This window comes from Hemiscyllium ocellatum, chromosome 23, assembly GCF_020745735.1.
Source record: "Hemiscyllium ocellatum isolate sHemOce1 chromosome 23, sHemOce1.pat.X.cur, whole genome shotgun sequence".
Taxonomy (NCBI): Eukaryota; Metazoa; Chordata; class Chondrichthyes; order Orectolobiformes; family Hemiscylliidae; genus Hemiscyllium; species Hemiscyllium ocellatum.
The window spans coordinates 32,767,584-32,783,453 of record NC_083423.1 but is presented as its reverse complement, the minus strand read 5'-3'; the positions used below and the strand labels follow the sequence as shown (position 1 = coordinate 32,783,453).

At 42.7% G+C, this 15,870-nt stretch overlaps 1 protein-coding gene across 1 annotated transcript; it reads right to left on the bottom strand.

The window, feature by feature from the left end:
* Nucleotides 1–6,741: 6,741 nt before the first annotated feature.
* On the bottom strand, nt 6,742–11,649 carry LOC132826730 (serine/threonine-protein kinase pim-3-like). Its single transcript, XM_060842851.1, has 6 exons — nt 10,851–11,649; nt 10,482–10,588; nt 10,293–10,343; nt 9,382–9,745; nt 8,333–8,509; nt 6,742–8,173 (listed from the first exon to the last, which is right to left on the bottom strand). Exons 1-6 carry the CDS (start codon nt 10,936–10,938, stop codon nt 7,989–7,991), a joined length of 972 nt encoding a protein of 323 aa, XP_060698834.1. The 5' UTR covers nt 10,939–11,649; the 3' UTR covers nt 6,742–7,988.
* Between the last annotated feature and the right edge of the window lie 4,221 nt (nt 11,650–15,870).

The following is a 15,870-nucleotide window of genomic DNA, read 5'->3' as shown; positions in this document are numbered from 1 at the left end:
CAGGTGTTACTAGGGGACATAGCTTTAAATTAAGGGGTGGTAGGTATAGGACAGATGTTAGGGGTAGATTCTTCACACAACGGGTTGTGAGTTCATGGAATGCCCTGCCCGTATCAGTGGTGAACTCTCCTTCTTTATGGTCATTTAAGCGGGCATTGGATAGGCATTTGGAAGTTATTGGGCTAGTATAGGTTAGGTAGGATTCGGTTGGCGCAACATCGAGGGCCGAAGGGCCTGTACTGCGCTGTATCCTTCTATGTTCTATGTTCTATAACATTTCCTGTGAGGGTGTAAGTGTACATTTCACAGGATGTTATGTCTATTTGTACATGTATTTTATTGAAATAACTCTTGTTTGTGGCTGGAAAATTGAGTTTGTTGCACGGACCTGAGGCAATGACTTTTCTCTTCATATTACCTCAATCTGAAAATGTGACTGCACATCCAGCGCTGAATGGTGAACAAGCTGTCAGACAATTTTGGAACAATGGAGGAATTGAGAGAGGTGGTGGGAGATTGAGCTGGGTGCTCTCAACTTACATGTGGAAGGTGATATGTTTTTAAATGAGAACATTTGTGGTTGGCTCAAGATTGGAGGTGCACTCATTCCTCTGTGCCAATGCACTTGCTCACATTCCCACATTTCTATTCACCATTGATACTCTCCATATCCTAACATTATGCCATATCTGTCCACTACAGTCAACCACAAATGTTCTCCATCCATCAAGTGACCACATGTCATTACTCCCACAAGGGAAGAAAGTCCAGGACACAACGTAGGGGTGTAAAACCTTCAACCATTTAACAACTGACAGTTGCTGGAGATCGACAGAATCTGACCATACCTGGCCAATTGAGATAGGCTCTTTCCATCTAACTAGTGATAAAATTAAATATCAGACAGTCAGATGGCATACACTACTCATCCATATGAGCTTAAATCAATAGCAAACAAAATAGAATAATGCATATAATAACATCTTCAACCATTCTTATCTTGACAATATGTATCAATTTCTTTTATCTCTCACAGAGCCTTCCTGCATACTGAAGGATTTAGTCAAAATTACTGAACCCCAAAGCTCAATCCATTTGAGGAAGCCCCACTTCTTGATTTCTAGAGATCATGCACCAGCTCAGACACTCAAATCCCAGTGAAATTATTGATAGAGATCATTGAGTTTTCACACAATGTATCTTGCTCCACTAGTGAACAAGAGCAAATAGTGGAGTGTGGGATAGCAGTAAAGAGTTTGCATTGGAGGTTATATTCTGGTTTAAAAAAGAAAATACTCAATGAGCTGGAGCTGAGCATGTGCAGGGTACCTCCATGCCTTTCAAGCATGCTGTACACAGCTGTAGCGGGATTGCAAGATCATGTGGGATTCTGTCGCAGGCCATTGTCATGGTGTCTTCATTATCAATGGAACGACCAACTGGCTGGAGCATTAAACATGGCAATTGAGCATGTACATAAAGAACTACAGCAAGAGCTTACAGGCTCTGGGATGTCACCTTAAATAAATTGAACGTTATTCTATTCTTACCCCTTTAATGTTTCATATTTCTACATTAACATGTTCCATAGTATGATGGTCATGTGTAGCAAATTGTACCTAAGCCTGAGGAGGGCAATGATGAAAGAGAACATTTTTCGTCTATTTCCTCTGCCCACAAACCCCATACTACACCCTCCTCCCCAACAGTGTCTCACATGCAATCCAATATCCTAATAGCTGACTCTGACCCTGCACAGATGTGGATAGAACAGTCTTTTCCTAAGAGGCTTCAAAGCTTAATGTTGAGAGAAATGGAATGGTCAGAGTAGTGATGTAAGCAATTTGCTTTCACCTCTCCTCCAGCCACAGAGCTTAAGTATTGTAGAAACACAAAGAAAACCAGAGCAAGTAGTCAAAACAATGTTATATACCTGGGCACCTTATATGTTCTACATGATTAATTCCAGCTTTTGTAGACTGCTAACTGTGAGATGCTGCAGATGTCTTCACCAGTGCCCTGTAAGAGTCCAAAGGAAGATAATTAAGAGTCATGGAGACTTTGACAGCCACTGGTAAAGTGTGGCCATCAGGTCAAACATGGTCTTGATCCAGGTGAGCTGCAAATGACCTTTAACATCTCATGTGAGACCTCGAGCCTCCTGTCAGACTGGTGTTCAGATTTGTTGATGAATTTTATTCTCTGCCTTTAGAAACCATGTTCTAGGTATACCCTCCAGTCAGCTCCATTTCTTGACTACATCCCTTTCTCCTGTGAGCTGCAGGTCTGCAAGGAGGAGGCTTTTGCTACTACCATTTCTGCTGATACTATCCATCTTGTTCTTCACGCAATATCCTAATTAAAGCAGTATAAGTTACTCATGTTGATCTGATACATCAAAGCTCCAAAATGAAGATTATATCTGCAAACTGTCACAGCTAAAATGACATCCTCAAAGTGTATTGGGTAACCTGTCAGCATAGGTGCTTGAACAAGGCTTTCTCACTAGTGGGTAAAAAAAAGTCAGGATTGTTCAAAACCTTTCCTTGATATGGCTAGATCGCATCTTCCCTTCCTGCGTGGTTGACGATGCCCTCCAGCGCATCTGCTCCACTTCACGTACTGCCCCCTTGAACCCCACCTCTCCCAACGCAACAAGGTCCTCACCTTCAACCTCACCAAGCTCTGCATACAACACATCATCCTCCGCCATTTCTGTCACCTCCAGACGGACCCCATCATCAGAGATATATTTCCCTCCCCACCCCTATCAGCATTCCAGAGAGAGACCATTCTCTCCGCAACTCCCTCATCAGGTCCATGCACCCCACTAGCCCACACCCCACTCCTGGCACCTTTCCCTGCCACCGCAGGAAGTGCAAACCCTGCGCCCACACCACTCCCTTCACCTCCATCCAAGGACCCAAGGGATCCTTCCACATCCATCAGAAATTTATCTGTACGTCTACCAATGTCATCTACTGCATCCATTGCACCCGATGTGGTCTCCTCTACATCAGGGAGACAGGATGCCTTCTTGCGGATAGTTTCAGAGAACATCTCTGGGACACCCGCACTCACTAACCCCACCGCCCCGGGGCTGAACACTTCGACTCCCCCCCCTCCCACTCCATCAAGAACATGCAGGTCCTGGGCCTCCTCCACAGCCAAACTGTTACCACCCGACACTTGGAGGAGGAACACCTCATATTCCATCTTGGGACACTGCAACCACATGGGATAAATGTGGATTTCAACAGCTTCCCCATTTCCTCACCCCCATTATCCCAGTCCCAAGCTCCAGCACCGCCCTCCGGACCTGTTCAACACTCTCCCCTCTAACATATCACATTCTCCCTCACCTTCATCCACTTATCGCTTTCCCAGCTACCTCTCCCCAACCCCACCTTCCTCCCATTTATCTCTCAGCCCCAACCCACAAGCCTCATTCCTGATGAAGGGTTCATGCCCGAAACATGGATTCTCACTGATCTCTAGGAAGCTGCCTGATCGGCTGTGTTTTTCCAGTACGACATTCTCAACTGATTTCCAGCATCTTCAGTCCTCAATTTCTCCTCCAAAATTGCTGCTGCTCAAGCTTGTGTTGTTAAGTCTCAGGAAGCCCAAGAAACTTGCAAATCCAAACTTAAAGTTAGAAATCCATGCCAACATTGCTCTGATTTAATAGTTTGTTCAAGTTAAGTAGCAGCTCACCTCTCCTGAGAGAAAAACTCATACGCAGCCTAACATGCTGTTAATGAAGGCTGGAAATTGGTGGTCTGCTCTGCTTTCCAACGTGTTGTCAATTTTACTGGTTTTAACTCCTCACCCATTTCTAAACCCACATGCTGTGAATTGTTAACAATCCATTAAACTATCATTAAAGATGTTCATAATTTGCTGGTTAACCAGCTGTTTTATGTCTGCTTTTGCAGTTCCTTTAATGATTAACTGAATTTATTTTGTTGTATCGTATCTGTGATTGTCTATCCCCTAGTAATTTGAATTCTTCTAATGGAAATCAACTATAAGCGAAACTACACAATTATGCAAACATTAATTATTATTTGGACAGTATGTTCATTTTTTTGGAATCTATTTTATTCTTTTAATTACAGCTTTAAAACTGACAATATGAATAAGTGGTAAAATTTCAACAACTTTTTCTCTTATTTTCACTATCAATAAATCCCTCAATTGCCACAATTTTTTAAAAATTGAAAAATCCTGAAGTTTATTTATACTTAAGGTTTTGTCAATAGTCCTGCCATGTAAGTTCATATTTCAATAATTATGCTATTATGCATGCCAAATCATTTGTAACTTTGGAAAAGTGGCTTGATATGTATAGCATTGGCCTGCAGTATTTTACTGCATGAAATTGTTGATTAGTATGGTTCAGGAATACAGCTACCCTCGAGCCTAAGTAATAGATACAGCCCAACGTAATAGGTTATCCAATACGAGACATCTAGTGATTTGTCAAAGAAATTCTGGCAAATAAAAAAAGGAAAAATTAAAAATGGTAGCTATTCTGAAAAAAAAACATTCAAAATAACTTGTGTTGAATGTCAATTTAAAACGGTTTGGAATTCTCCTTCTCTATTTCTTCATTCAAGCAGCCAGTTGTCCAAGACAACCTGATCTTCAGAGCACAGAGACAAGAGCTATAAATAAAAGCTAGCTTTAAACCCAACATTGTCCCAATTGTGCGTTAGTTTCCTTCCGAACAAACTCATGAACTATGAAAACTATTTTTGTGGTAATTTATGAACCATTCAAAGGTTTACTTGGTGTACCTTTTTCTTCCAATGATAAGAATTGAAAGTTGGTGTCATGTATGCTAAAATCAATGCTGTTTTTTCTTTGGCAAATGTAAGATGCATCACTCTACTCAATGCCATCGGAATTGCAATGAAGGGAAATGTGTTTCGGACCTGCCATATAGGGTTTCTACAGGGCCAATCCAATAGGATAAGTTAAACTTTGTGTGGACTCACTTTGCGAGAACTATAAAGTGGAATCACAGAATTACATTCAATTATAAACAAAATGTTAGGAGATAAACCCACTTGAATATTTCTCACTTCCAAAATTAAACTTATGACAGCCTAAGTAAACTTGTCTAATCATAATCAATAAGCTACTGCCCTTCATTAAATTATAATAGATATGCAAATAAACTCTGGTTTAGCATGCTGCACCTAAGTCAAATAAGGCCTTGGCTAGAGCCACATCTGAAATATTGCATTTAGCTAGGAGCTTTCAATCAGGAAATGCATTATAGCCTTGGAAAGGCTGCAGCATGAATCCAACAAAATGATTCAGAAATTACTAATGTTAGATAGAAACAGGTTAAGCAACCTTTGAAATGATTGAAGTATGGTCTTCTTGGAATATTTACAATCATTTGGTAAGGCAAGAGGAACTATTTCATCTATTGGGAAAATCCAAATGAATGTTGCACACACTTGTGTCAATCCATTCAGGACTGAAATTAGAAATGGCTTATTTTTGCACAAAGAGTAGGAACCTGCAACCCCCTCAAAACTGTAAATGCTGGATCAATTAATCATCAAAACTGATATTTCTTCTTCCATATGCTTTGCTATCCTTACAACCAAAATTGAAGAATTTGGAATGAGATACACATCAGCCTTGATCTAACTAAATAGTGGAGTAGGCCAAAGTATTACCTTCCATTTCTGATACAACAATTTTGTTTTCAAATAGTTTTCCTAATGAAGTCAGTGAAACCCAAAATTGCATATTTTTGGTATAGATAAGTTTCACTTCAGACCATGCATTTTTCTGTGCAGTTCAATTTGTTTGCATCTTTAGACAGGTCAGTGCTGAGTTAGCTCATGTGGTTAATCAGTTGAGATTATATGTTGATACTTATATTGTTGAAGAGATCAAGATAGCTGCAGTGCTTGTTAGTCAAGCTGTATAGTTACTGGACAACATATGGCTCGAAAGCAACACATGAAGCCCTTAAACATAACTCCTTCCACAACCAGTTTAACAATTGTCTGGAAAACATACTCTCCCCATTCATTGCATAGGATAAAATGTATATATATAAAAGAGCATCATTTTCAACATGTTTGGGGGGAAAAAAGAACAACCAATTTGAAGTTAACGCAAACTTCACTTTGGCTTAATACTTATATACACTTAATAATAAAACATGAAAACAGTTTGAAATCACCTAGACTCTGGCTGCAACAGCACCACCTATTGCATGAAAGCACTATTTACAGACTACATGAACAGGATCAAAATATAAACTTATTTTAAAGAGCCCAGTTTATTTTACATACTGAACTACTTAGAGAGCTTTGAAAGCTTCCAAATGATTCTATCCATAAACAAATACAGATCTCCATTCCAAAGTTAGAATTCTGTAGAAAACTGGAACTACATTTGATTAATGTTCACTTCTACTTAAAAAGGTGAAGATTTACTTTGCCTAATGCAGGCAAGTTTGAAGTTCATGTCGAAAAGAACTGTTATGGTAATTTACTGGTAGGATTGCTCCAATGCTAGCTATTTTAATAGAAAACTAGAAGAAACACAGCCAAGTGTCCAGCAACTTATTGAGATAGTCAATCTGTTATAATTAGATTGAGTAGCAGTGTATGGAATGATAAGAATGCATAAATGGAATGATGCACTTGCAAAATAAGTAAACGCAGGTGAATATCTGCAGAGAAAACCTTCATTCATTGACACACAACATATGTACAAAAAGTGAACTTTAATTGAAATGCTCGTATAAAAAAATATGTTCTCCATCCATCATTTATTTCACACAGCTAAATTGGAAAAGAACTCCCAAATCCAAGCTGCATAAATGCAACTAGATCTAGTGCACAAAACACAGCTATTGAAATAAATTAAAAAAGGTTGACTGCCACTCTACCTTCCTAAAGCCAATGATGGAGATTGTACAACTTCAATAATTTAAAACCTTTCAAACTGTATTACTTTACACTAATACAAACAGCCATGAAGAACCTTGGTTAAATGCCAAAGTCAGGAAAATAAAATCCATCTATTGCCCTTTTAAAAGAATAGCTTTTGGACAAGCTTCCATTCACCTTCTACTAGCATGACAATTCACTGAAATCTGCACAGTATGTTAAAATATGCAGAAAAAGGAAACAGGAATGCAGAAATATACCATAGACAAACCAAACAGGTGTCATGGAAGCAGAACAGCAGTGTTGGAAACTTCTGAAATAAATTAAACAAATAAATAGCCACATGAAATGTGTGGACAGTCTAACTTTTCAGAATACAAATAAATAAAAACCAGATTATAATACATAATGAAACAATTTACATTTCATACAATATACAGTCTTGAAAGTGTCCTTGAATTGCATTGATTGTGCATACAACCATGCCCCGACATGCCTTGGCCACAAATGAAACTCGCAGGTTGATGGAAGAGGAGAGAGACTCAAAGGGCCTTCTGCCTAGTGGTTGTGATGACTATTGGAAAAAAAAAAGAAAAACCAACATTGCTGACAGACCAGGTTCTTGGCATCCCCATGCACACCTTTAGTTGTGCAGACTGAAGTATTCTGAGCAGCAAAGATAGAAGGAGAATAGAATGTGTTCAAGTATTCCATCACCAGTGAATTAAAGCAGCTTTCAAAAGGCACTCAGAAAGCAAAGAACATTTAGTCCAGGCTCTATGAGAGCAGAGTTTGCATTGTTTGGAGGTCACTTTTTGCTTAAAAAAAGGTCACTCGTTGCCAAGTACTGGCCTGCTTCTCCCAAACTCTAATGTTCCCAACAGAAAACAAAATAATTAGTTCAGAGCAGTAACCAGCAGTCAGATTTCACCCACCACCCCCCTAACCCCATTGGTCTGGATGTCAAATCAACTATCATTCCCCTCCCACATCAAGCTGGTGGCACCAGCACAGGGTCCTTTAGTGTACAGCTCCCCTCCTGCTGCGAGGCATTTTCATAATTCACAGACTCTCCTTGCTTGAACTTGTGCTCGAGTGCTCATGGCCTAGGCTTAACAGCCTGATGTCACAGTCTTCAGTTTTAACCACTTCTGCCTTTCGCATCCATGGATGGTCAAAGATCTGTTCAAGCATTGGTCTCTCAGAAGGCCTCAGAGCAAGGCACCACTTGATCAAGTGTTGACATTCTGTTGAAGGGGGGGGGGGGGGGAAAAAAGAGGGGCACAAAATGAGCCAAAAGTTTTTTAAAAAGCTAAACTTCAGATTACATGTCCCTCAAATAAACTACAAAGTGTGCAGGCATACTGGGTTAAAAAAAAAGACCGATTTTATCAAGCACTACTCACCAGAAGAAATTCTCCTTCTGAAGTACACTTGGCCACGCAAAATTTCTTCATCCTGTTCGAAGGGGATATCCCCGCACACCATGTCATACAGCAGCACTCCCAAAGACCACACAGTGGCTGATCTGCCGTGGTATCGATGGTAACGAATCCATTCAGGAGGGCTGTACACTCTTGTGCCTGGAAAGAACCAAAAACCTAATTCAAAACGGATGTCAAACCAGAAGCACTTGGAAAAGCTAATTACATGCTCGAAGTTCAACGCAATTCAGCCCTTCAAAACATGATCTTCAAAAGAAAAGGCAGTCTGAATGCTGCACCGATCAATTCCCTGCATTAAGCCAGTCAGCTGACTCTTTTGTTTACAAACGTAAGGCAGCCCTGACACGGTAGCACTCCGCACAGCGAGGGAGGGTGTGGGGGAGAATCCACTAACCCAGAGGACACGAAGGGGCAAGGTTTTATTTTAAATACGTGTAAGAGAGAAGAAAAATGCAAAACAAAAAAAGAGAATCTTTCAGCTAAGTGACAATAGGAAAAATCTGCCGAGAACGGACAGGGTGGAAGGCACAGCATACACTTATCCAGCATTGAATTGCAGAGTGCGTAGCTGGCCACAGAGCGACTGGGCGGGGCGGTGCAATAAAACAACATAGCAACGTATTAAATACAAGGTCTCGAGTTTCACAACAAGGTGGACGAGGAAGCATCGTACAGCTCCCGCAGACCTTGGCTACAGAGCTATCGGTACGGCAGACTAAGGTCAACTAGATCCACCCACTCCCCTTCAGAAATAAAAACTGGCGGCGCAAAAAAAAAGCAATGATTGTTCAGAAAAAAAAATCAAAATGCATCATCTCCGTCCGCCAAATCATTCCAAACCAGCAATGGAAGTCTAAAAAAATTCTCAAAAATAATGGCACAGGGTCGAAATGACCTCTGATAAGCGAGAGGGACGGTGTTTCATAACAGACACCATAAGCGGGCTATTTCACTAACTATTAAGAATATACAGAAGAACTGGTTTCGAGCAGCCCCTAATGGTGCATTACCGTCAAAATCGGTGTAGACTGTGTCCTTGAGCAGCGCCCCAGAGCCAAAGTCGATGAGTTTGAGCTCCCCGGAGCGAAGATCCACCAGCAGATTTTCGTCTTTGATGTCCCGGTGAATCACTCCGCAGTTATAGCAGTGTCGGACCGCCTCCAGGACCTGTCTGAAAAAGACCCGGGCCAGCTCCTCCTCCAGGGCCCCCTTCTCAGTGATAAAATCAAACAGATCTTTGACCAGCTCCGGCCGCTCCATGATCAGCAAGAAGCCGTCCCCTCGCTCGTACCAATCCAGCATTTTAATCACCCCTCGGAATCCTCCAGCCACCTTCTTAAGGAGCACAATCTCCAGAGGCACCAGATTGCCATTCTACAAAAATTAAAAAAAAACAAACGGGGGCGGGAGGGAAAAAAGAAAAATCGAAGAAGCAAAATATGCATTAATGCCGCTTGTAAAATCGCAGGGAGAAATTTTAAAACAAACTAAGCAACCCACACACAACCCCCACATGCGAAATATTACAGCGTGTCCTAGTGTCATTACAGGGAAAAATGTCAGTGTTCTCATTAAAGTACTCCATGTACCACTACAAACACTCCTTCAAACTTGGCTCACTATGTCCAACATTTGCCTCTTTGATCTGCTGTTAAGGAGTTGGCAGCAAGGCGATCTCTCAAGATGGAAATTGATGGATCCCGCCGCCCCCAAACACAAGGGTTGTCGGAGTTTAATTTACAATCGCCCCGCATTTAATAGATTGAAGGAACGTTCGCATTGAGTCAGGTTTAAGTCGGGATAGAGTGATCGATTGCAAAGTATCATATACTTAAATCGCAGCGTACGAGCGATGCGCTGGAACCCCTCCCCCCGTTAAATGTAAACACAGATTGGACAAAACGCGTTATACAGTACTTACCAGTGAGCCCCACTCGGTCACTCGCTCTTTGGCTACATGTTTGACAGCGACCTAAGGACAAAACAAAAGACGGCGCAGAAATGGGAGTTAGTTGATGGGTGATGAAGTGGGGAGGGATTGTCATTTAAACAAATGTCGAGGGTGCACTATACAGAATTTGGAGACAGACACACACACACACACACTCACCGGGAGCCCATCACTGAGCCGTACGCCACTGTAGACGGTGCCGAAACCTCCACTGCCAAGCACTGCCCCGATCTGATAGACTTTCTCAAAAGGCTCCCGCTCCTTCACTGCAGAGGGGAAGAGATGGGAAGGAAAGGTTTTACTATCAGCGAGGAAGGGGGGGGGGGGGGGCGAACCCGCACTCAACTATTTTAAAATGGATCGAAATACATAAACCAAACTCGTAGAAACCACCGACACAACACAAGAAACATCAAGATGCTCTCCGAACGCTGCTACTGAAATGCACCATTTCCACCACCCCCCAAATTATAAACATATTTCCTTTTAAAAAAAGGAATCATTTAAGGGCAACCAACGCTCCTTTACCTTGCTGCAACTGGATTTTAACCGGCAAGTCCATGCTGGCGGGGCTGCAGATGTGAGCAAACGATCCGATCTTCTTAGAGAGCAGCATCGCCAAGTGGAATCCCCGCCGTCCAAAATACCCTTATCCGCCTTCGCTGGGAGTGGGGGGAATTAACACCAGACACGGGGGTAACAAAAACAAAATGCTCAAAAAAGAGAAATGCTGCAGCGAAGGGGAGGGAAAAAGAGACAAAAACGCTCAGCAGTTCTACCGTCTGAAGGGATATTTTTTCGGGAGAGAGAAAAAAAATCGCTGCAAAGTGAGTAAATCCCGATGTCAAATGTGTTTGTGTGTGTTTACGGTCTCCTTCAGTCTCCCCACACACACTCACTCTCTCTGTGTCGGTGTCCGGCTGCACTTGGTCAAAGTCAGAAGCTGCTGCTGCTGCCGCCGCCGCCGCTCGGTCCGGGGGGAGCGGGTCTTCCCTCTGCGACTCTCGGAGCTGCTCCTCCAAATGGAGAAAGGGTGGCGGGGCGGAGAGGGGGGACGGGTCCTCTCCCGGAGCCGGGTGGCGCGGGGTGGGTGAGCTCGGTATCTCCAGGAGCTGCTGGATTCAGGCTGTGTCCCGGAGCTGGTCTGGGTTAAGGGTAGGTCTGGATGTCCCACAGCTCGGCTCTGTGTGTGTGTGTGTGTGTATATGTTGCTGCAGGAGCTGGGTGTTCTCCTTCTCTCTGACACCGTGCTCCTATCGCCGCCTTTTCCAATCGAAATGAGGACAGACCTCTCGCTCCCCCTCCTATAGAGAGAAGCGGCGGAGGCGGATCGCCGGCACTGAGGAATCAATCCGCTGCATTACAAACCCTCAGTTGTCTCCTCGGAGGAGGGGGTGGGCGGGAATGGAGACGGTGCAATGCAGCATGGCCGCCCACCCCCCTCACTCTCTCCCTCCCTCCCCACCCACCCCACCCCCTCCTCTGGGCGGATCCCGCCGCGCACTCTTTCTTGGTAGTACGAGACGTCGGCAGGACACGGCTGTCTGAAGGCGCTGCTCCGCGGCCCTGAATCGGGAATGAGACCGGGAAGCCGGCTCATTTGCATAGCTGGGGGGGGCGCCGTCCAATCGGCGCCGGCCCTCTCCACCCCCCGGCCAATGGCCACTGGGGGGTGATTTGAATGTGGCCAATGGGAGGCGCCGGGGGCGGCTGTCAATCAGCGAGCACAGCAGAGCCCGGAGAGATCCGGCTGTTGGCGGGAAACCCAGGGTTCTTGTCATTTGTTTCATGTTGTATACATCTGTGTGTGTTATGTCTCACTTACTCACCATTCCCGCCCGAATGCTTTCATCTTCCTTCCCCACCCACCACCTCACTATTTACATTTTGCATTGAGTGTTTGGTTTTGTCGAGGCGGCGGGGCGTGCAGAAGGGGTGCATTTTACCCAGTCCACAAGTCACACGCACCCATACTCGTGCAAATCGCGGTGCAGCGACCGGGAAGACGAGAACTGCACTCCCCTCACCGGCATTCAGCGCTCCTCTCCGGCCGCTCTGCTTGCCTTGCAAGTGGAGTCGAGTTCAAAGGGGATTTCGAAAATTGAAAATGCCGAAAAAAAAATTCGACAAACGCGAATAAAGTTTCCTCTGCCGTGCGCAGCATTACGGAGAGAGGGGGGGGTGGGGGAAGAGAACCGCGGGCAGGGAGGAGTTGACGCAGCGCTGCAGACGGAGTGGCTGTCCCGGATTCCCCACCCCTGCCTGGCTCTGACCTGCTTTCTCCAGTCAGCACCTCTCTCTACATTGAACAGGTCAATGTTTAAAATCAGCAGAGGGCGCTGGATATAGCAAAACCCATGCAGAACCTCATCAGCAGCCTAGTCAGGCTTACACTGAACGCTTGCAGAGTCCAGACAAAATACTGTATCGCTTTGAATTAAAGCTTCCCCGCGTATTCTTTTTTTCTATAAATCGGGAATTCCCCCCTTAATGATATCTTTCACGATGGCAAAAGGCATTTTTTTTTAGGGCCGCTGGTTGTCTTGTGCACCAATGCATCAGTGATTGTCAAGGTTCAAGTGATTGTTTTCCTGTGGGTGTCATACGGACGGAATTGCTAAATGTTTCACAGCAAAATGTTCAGCCGTATCAGCACCCCACCCGCCCATACAAGGCGGGGTTCGGACGGCGATCCTAATGCACACAATAATGGTCAAGTTCAGAGTCGAACAAGTCGGTCTATTTATCCCTTAGCTCGCCCTCTAGAAACCAGTTGGACTGATTCGCTTCTCTGCTGACTGTACTGTAAACGAGGCTTACACCCTCTATCATTGGACTTTGAAAGGCAGCTTTTAAAACCTTACCTTTGACTAACAATCATTGTATAAAACTCCACTTAGTCATCGCTCTGACTTCTTTCCGGGCGGGATTTGTATTGCTCACTTGTGCAATTGTGTCAGGTCCTGCGTTTTAAGGACATTTTCAGCACCTCACTGAATGGCAACGTGTGGACTGGTTTGTGATTGAATTTGCAGCTTGTGATATAAGTTATAACATTAACATTGATAGGTGTATTATATCCTGTGGCATTAGCGAATAAATCACTCATTAATGTTCTTTTTCTGACATCCCTACCACATTGCCACTCCAAAAGTATGAGGTAAATGTTGAAGAGTTAAGTGAGCTACACAGGATTAAGTTTTTCCTGATCCAAATTCAAATATAACATATTGCAAAGTAACCAATTTAGCAGGCTTGTAGAGGTTTGATGATGCTTGAAGAATTATTGGAAGGAATAGGTGAGTCAGAATATCAAGTAGCCTAGGGATATTGAATCATAAACTTCAGGAGGCAAGTAGGATTTCTACCATGAATTGTGTATGCAGTGAAGTATTCACATCGTTAGGGATTTTTAACCATTGCTAATGCCTATTGAAGTCATAGGTCATTATTGGAACAGAAGGAGGTCCTTGAGGCTGTTGAGGCCATCAATTGGCACTTTGCAGAGCAGTCCAGACTTATGCCCTACTCCATCCTTGCAAATTTATTCCCGCCAAGTGCCTATTTAATTTTCTTTCTATACCATTGATTGCCTTCTTTCTTGTATACTCTTATACAGATTTCAAGTCATTGCCACTGGCTGTGCAAAAAGGTGTTTCCTCATAACATTTCAGTATCTTTTTCCCAAAACCTTAAATTTGTGGCTCCTAGTCCTTGTATCATCAGCTAATGAGCAACTTGTCTTTGTCTACCTTATCCGAGCCTGTTATAATCTTGTAGACCTTAACAAAATCTTTTGGGCAAAGCAACTGCAGCTTCCCTTACCTAACATACAAATTTAAGATTCTTCATCCTTGGAACCAATCTAGAAAACCTCCTATGCATGCTTTCAAAGATCCCCACTAATGGCGACCAGGACTAGATGGAATACTGCAGTTATGGCCTAATCAGGGTTTTATAAAGGTTCAGCATTGCTCTCCCTTCTTTACTACTCAACATTTCTATTTATGAAGCCCAAAAGGCCATTTGTTTGGCTCACTGATCTCTCAATATGTCTTGCTGCCTTTAAAGATCCATGCACATGATCCAAAATTCCTTTGCAGATGTTCACTGTTTAGAACTGTGCTAACTAAGTAGATATCCTTTCTTTCCGATAATTTAGCCAAATCACTCAGAAATATTATCACAGGCCCCGTGATCAACATGTAATTTAGTATTTAAACAATCCTTGAATTTAGAGCTGTGCAATTTCTTCCAACCCCCATACCTTTTGGAATCATAGAATTGCTAGGGCACAGAAGAAGCTCATTTGACCCATCACGTCTGTAACAGTCCTATGTAGACCTACTCAGCAAGTTCCACTCCCTTGCCCTTTCTGCATATCCCTGCAAATTTGACATTTTAAAAGTCTTCCTACATTGATAGTGTAGGCTTGCATAATGTACGACATGCATTTGCCTGCAAATATGAGAGCAAAATAACAAAATGCACACATCACCCTTCTGTGAGCCAGTAATATAATCAGAACAGTACCATACAATTTAAAATCAAACTTGGAACATAAGTTATGTTTCAATATTTAGTTTGTTGCGGAGAAAAAAAAAGTGCAAAGTATGCTTTTGTTCAATTCAGCAAACATGAAGCTTGCAGGCTGGGAATTTATTATAGAAATAATTAATTTGGCATATGAGAGAAAAACAGAAAACACTTGAGTGTTCAGCCAGACAAGCACTACCTGTGGCAAGGTGCCTTCAGTATGGGACTATATCAGAGAAATTTTGAGGAATATACCATTCCTGAATGCATTGTTTGTTTTAGATTTCTAACATGTGCTAGCATTTCTAGCAATTTTGCATTTAATTCATTTGACAAGCGGTTTGACCACACGTTCCTAGAATGACAGATAAATATTGTGCTCAGATAGTCTAGACAAGACAAATAAAGGCTTTACACCATCAACCATCGATCTGTTGTTATTGTATTACACTATAATTATAATTTTACACTGACATAGTTTCTTTGTAAGTATATAGATTCAGAACAGCATTTTAGTTATCAGCAGATTTTTTGCCGATTTCAGCATGATTAACCTTAACAAAAGTACATAATACCTATTGTGTTATTTTTAGTTCACATGGAGATTTTTATAACTTCTTGTTTATGACACCTTAACAATTTCATCTTTTAAAAATGGAGCTTGTTACTTGTGTGCTTATCTTTTGCTGAGTCGAGAGTGGGGACATCTTTAATATTTACAACAGCTGTTGAGTTTACTGTCATATTTTTTGACCGTTTTAAAACTTTGGCTTACATCATACTAGGATAACTAACAGGTGGGATCACAACATGCCTTTTTGTCATTCTGCAAATTCTTAACATTTACATTATAATCAGAGTGACGCAGCTGTTGTTCTTAATGAAAACTCTCCTGAGTGCAGGAGAACCCTGATTGCAGGAGCTGCGCTACGTTTAAAAATTCATGCACTAATCACTGACAATGCTGATGTCAACACCCGCTTATGTTTCCACTTATACACAAGTCAGGAAG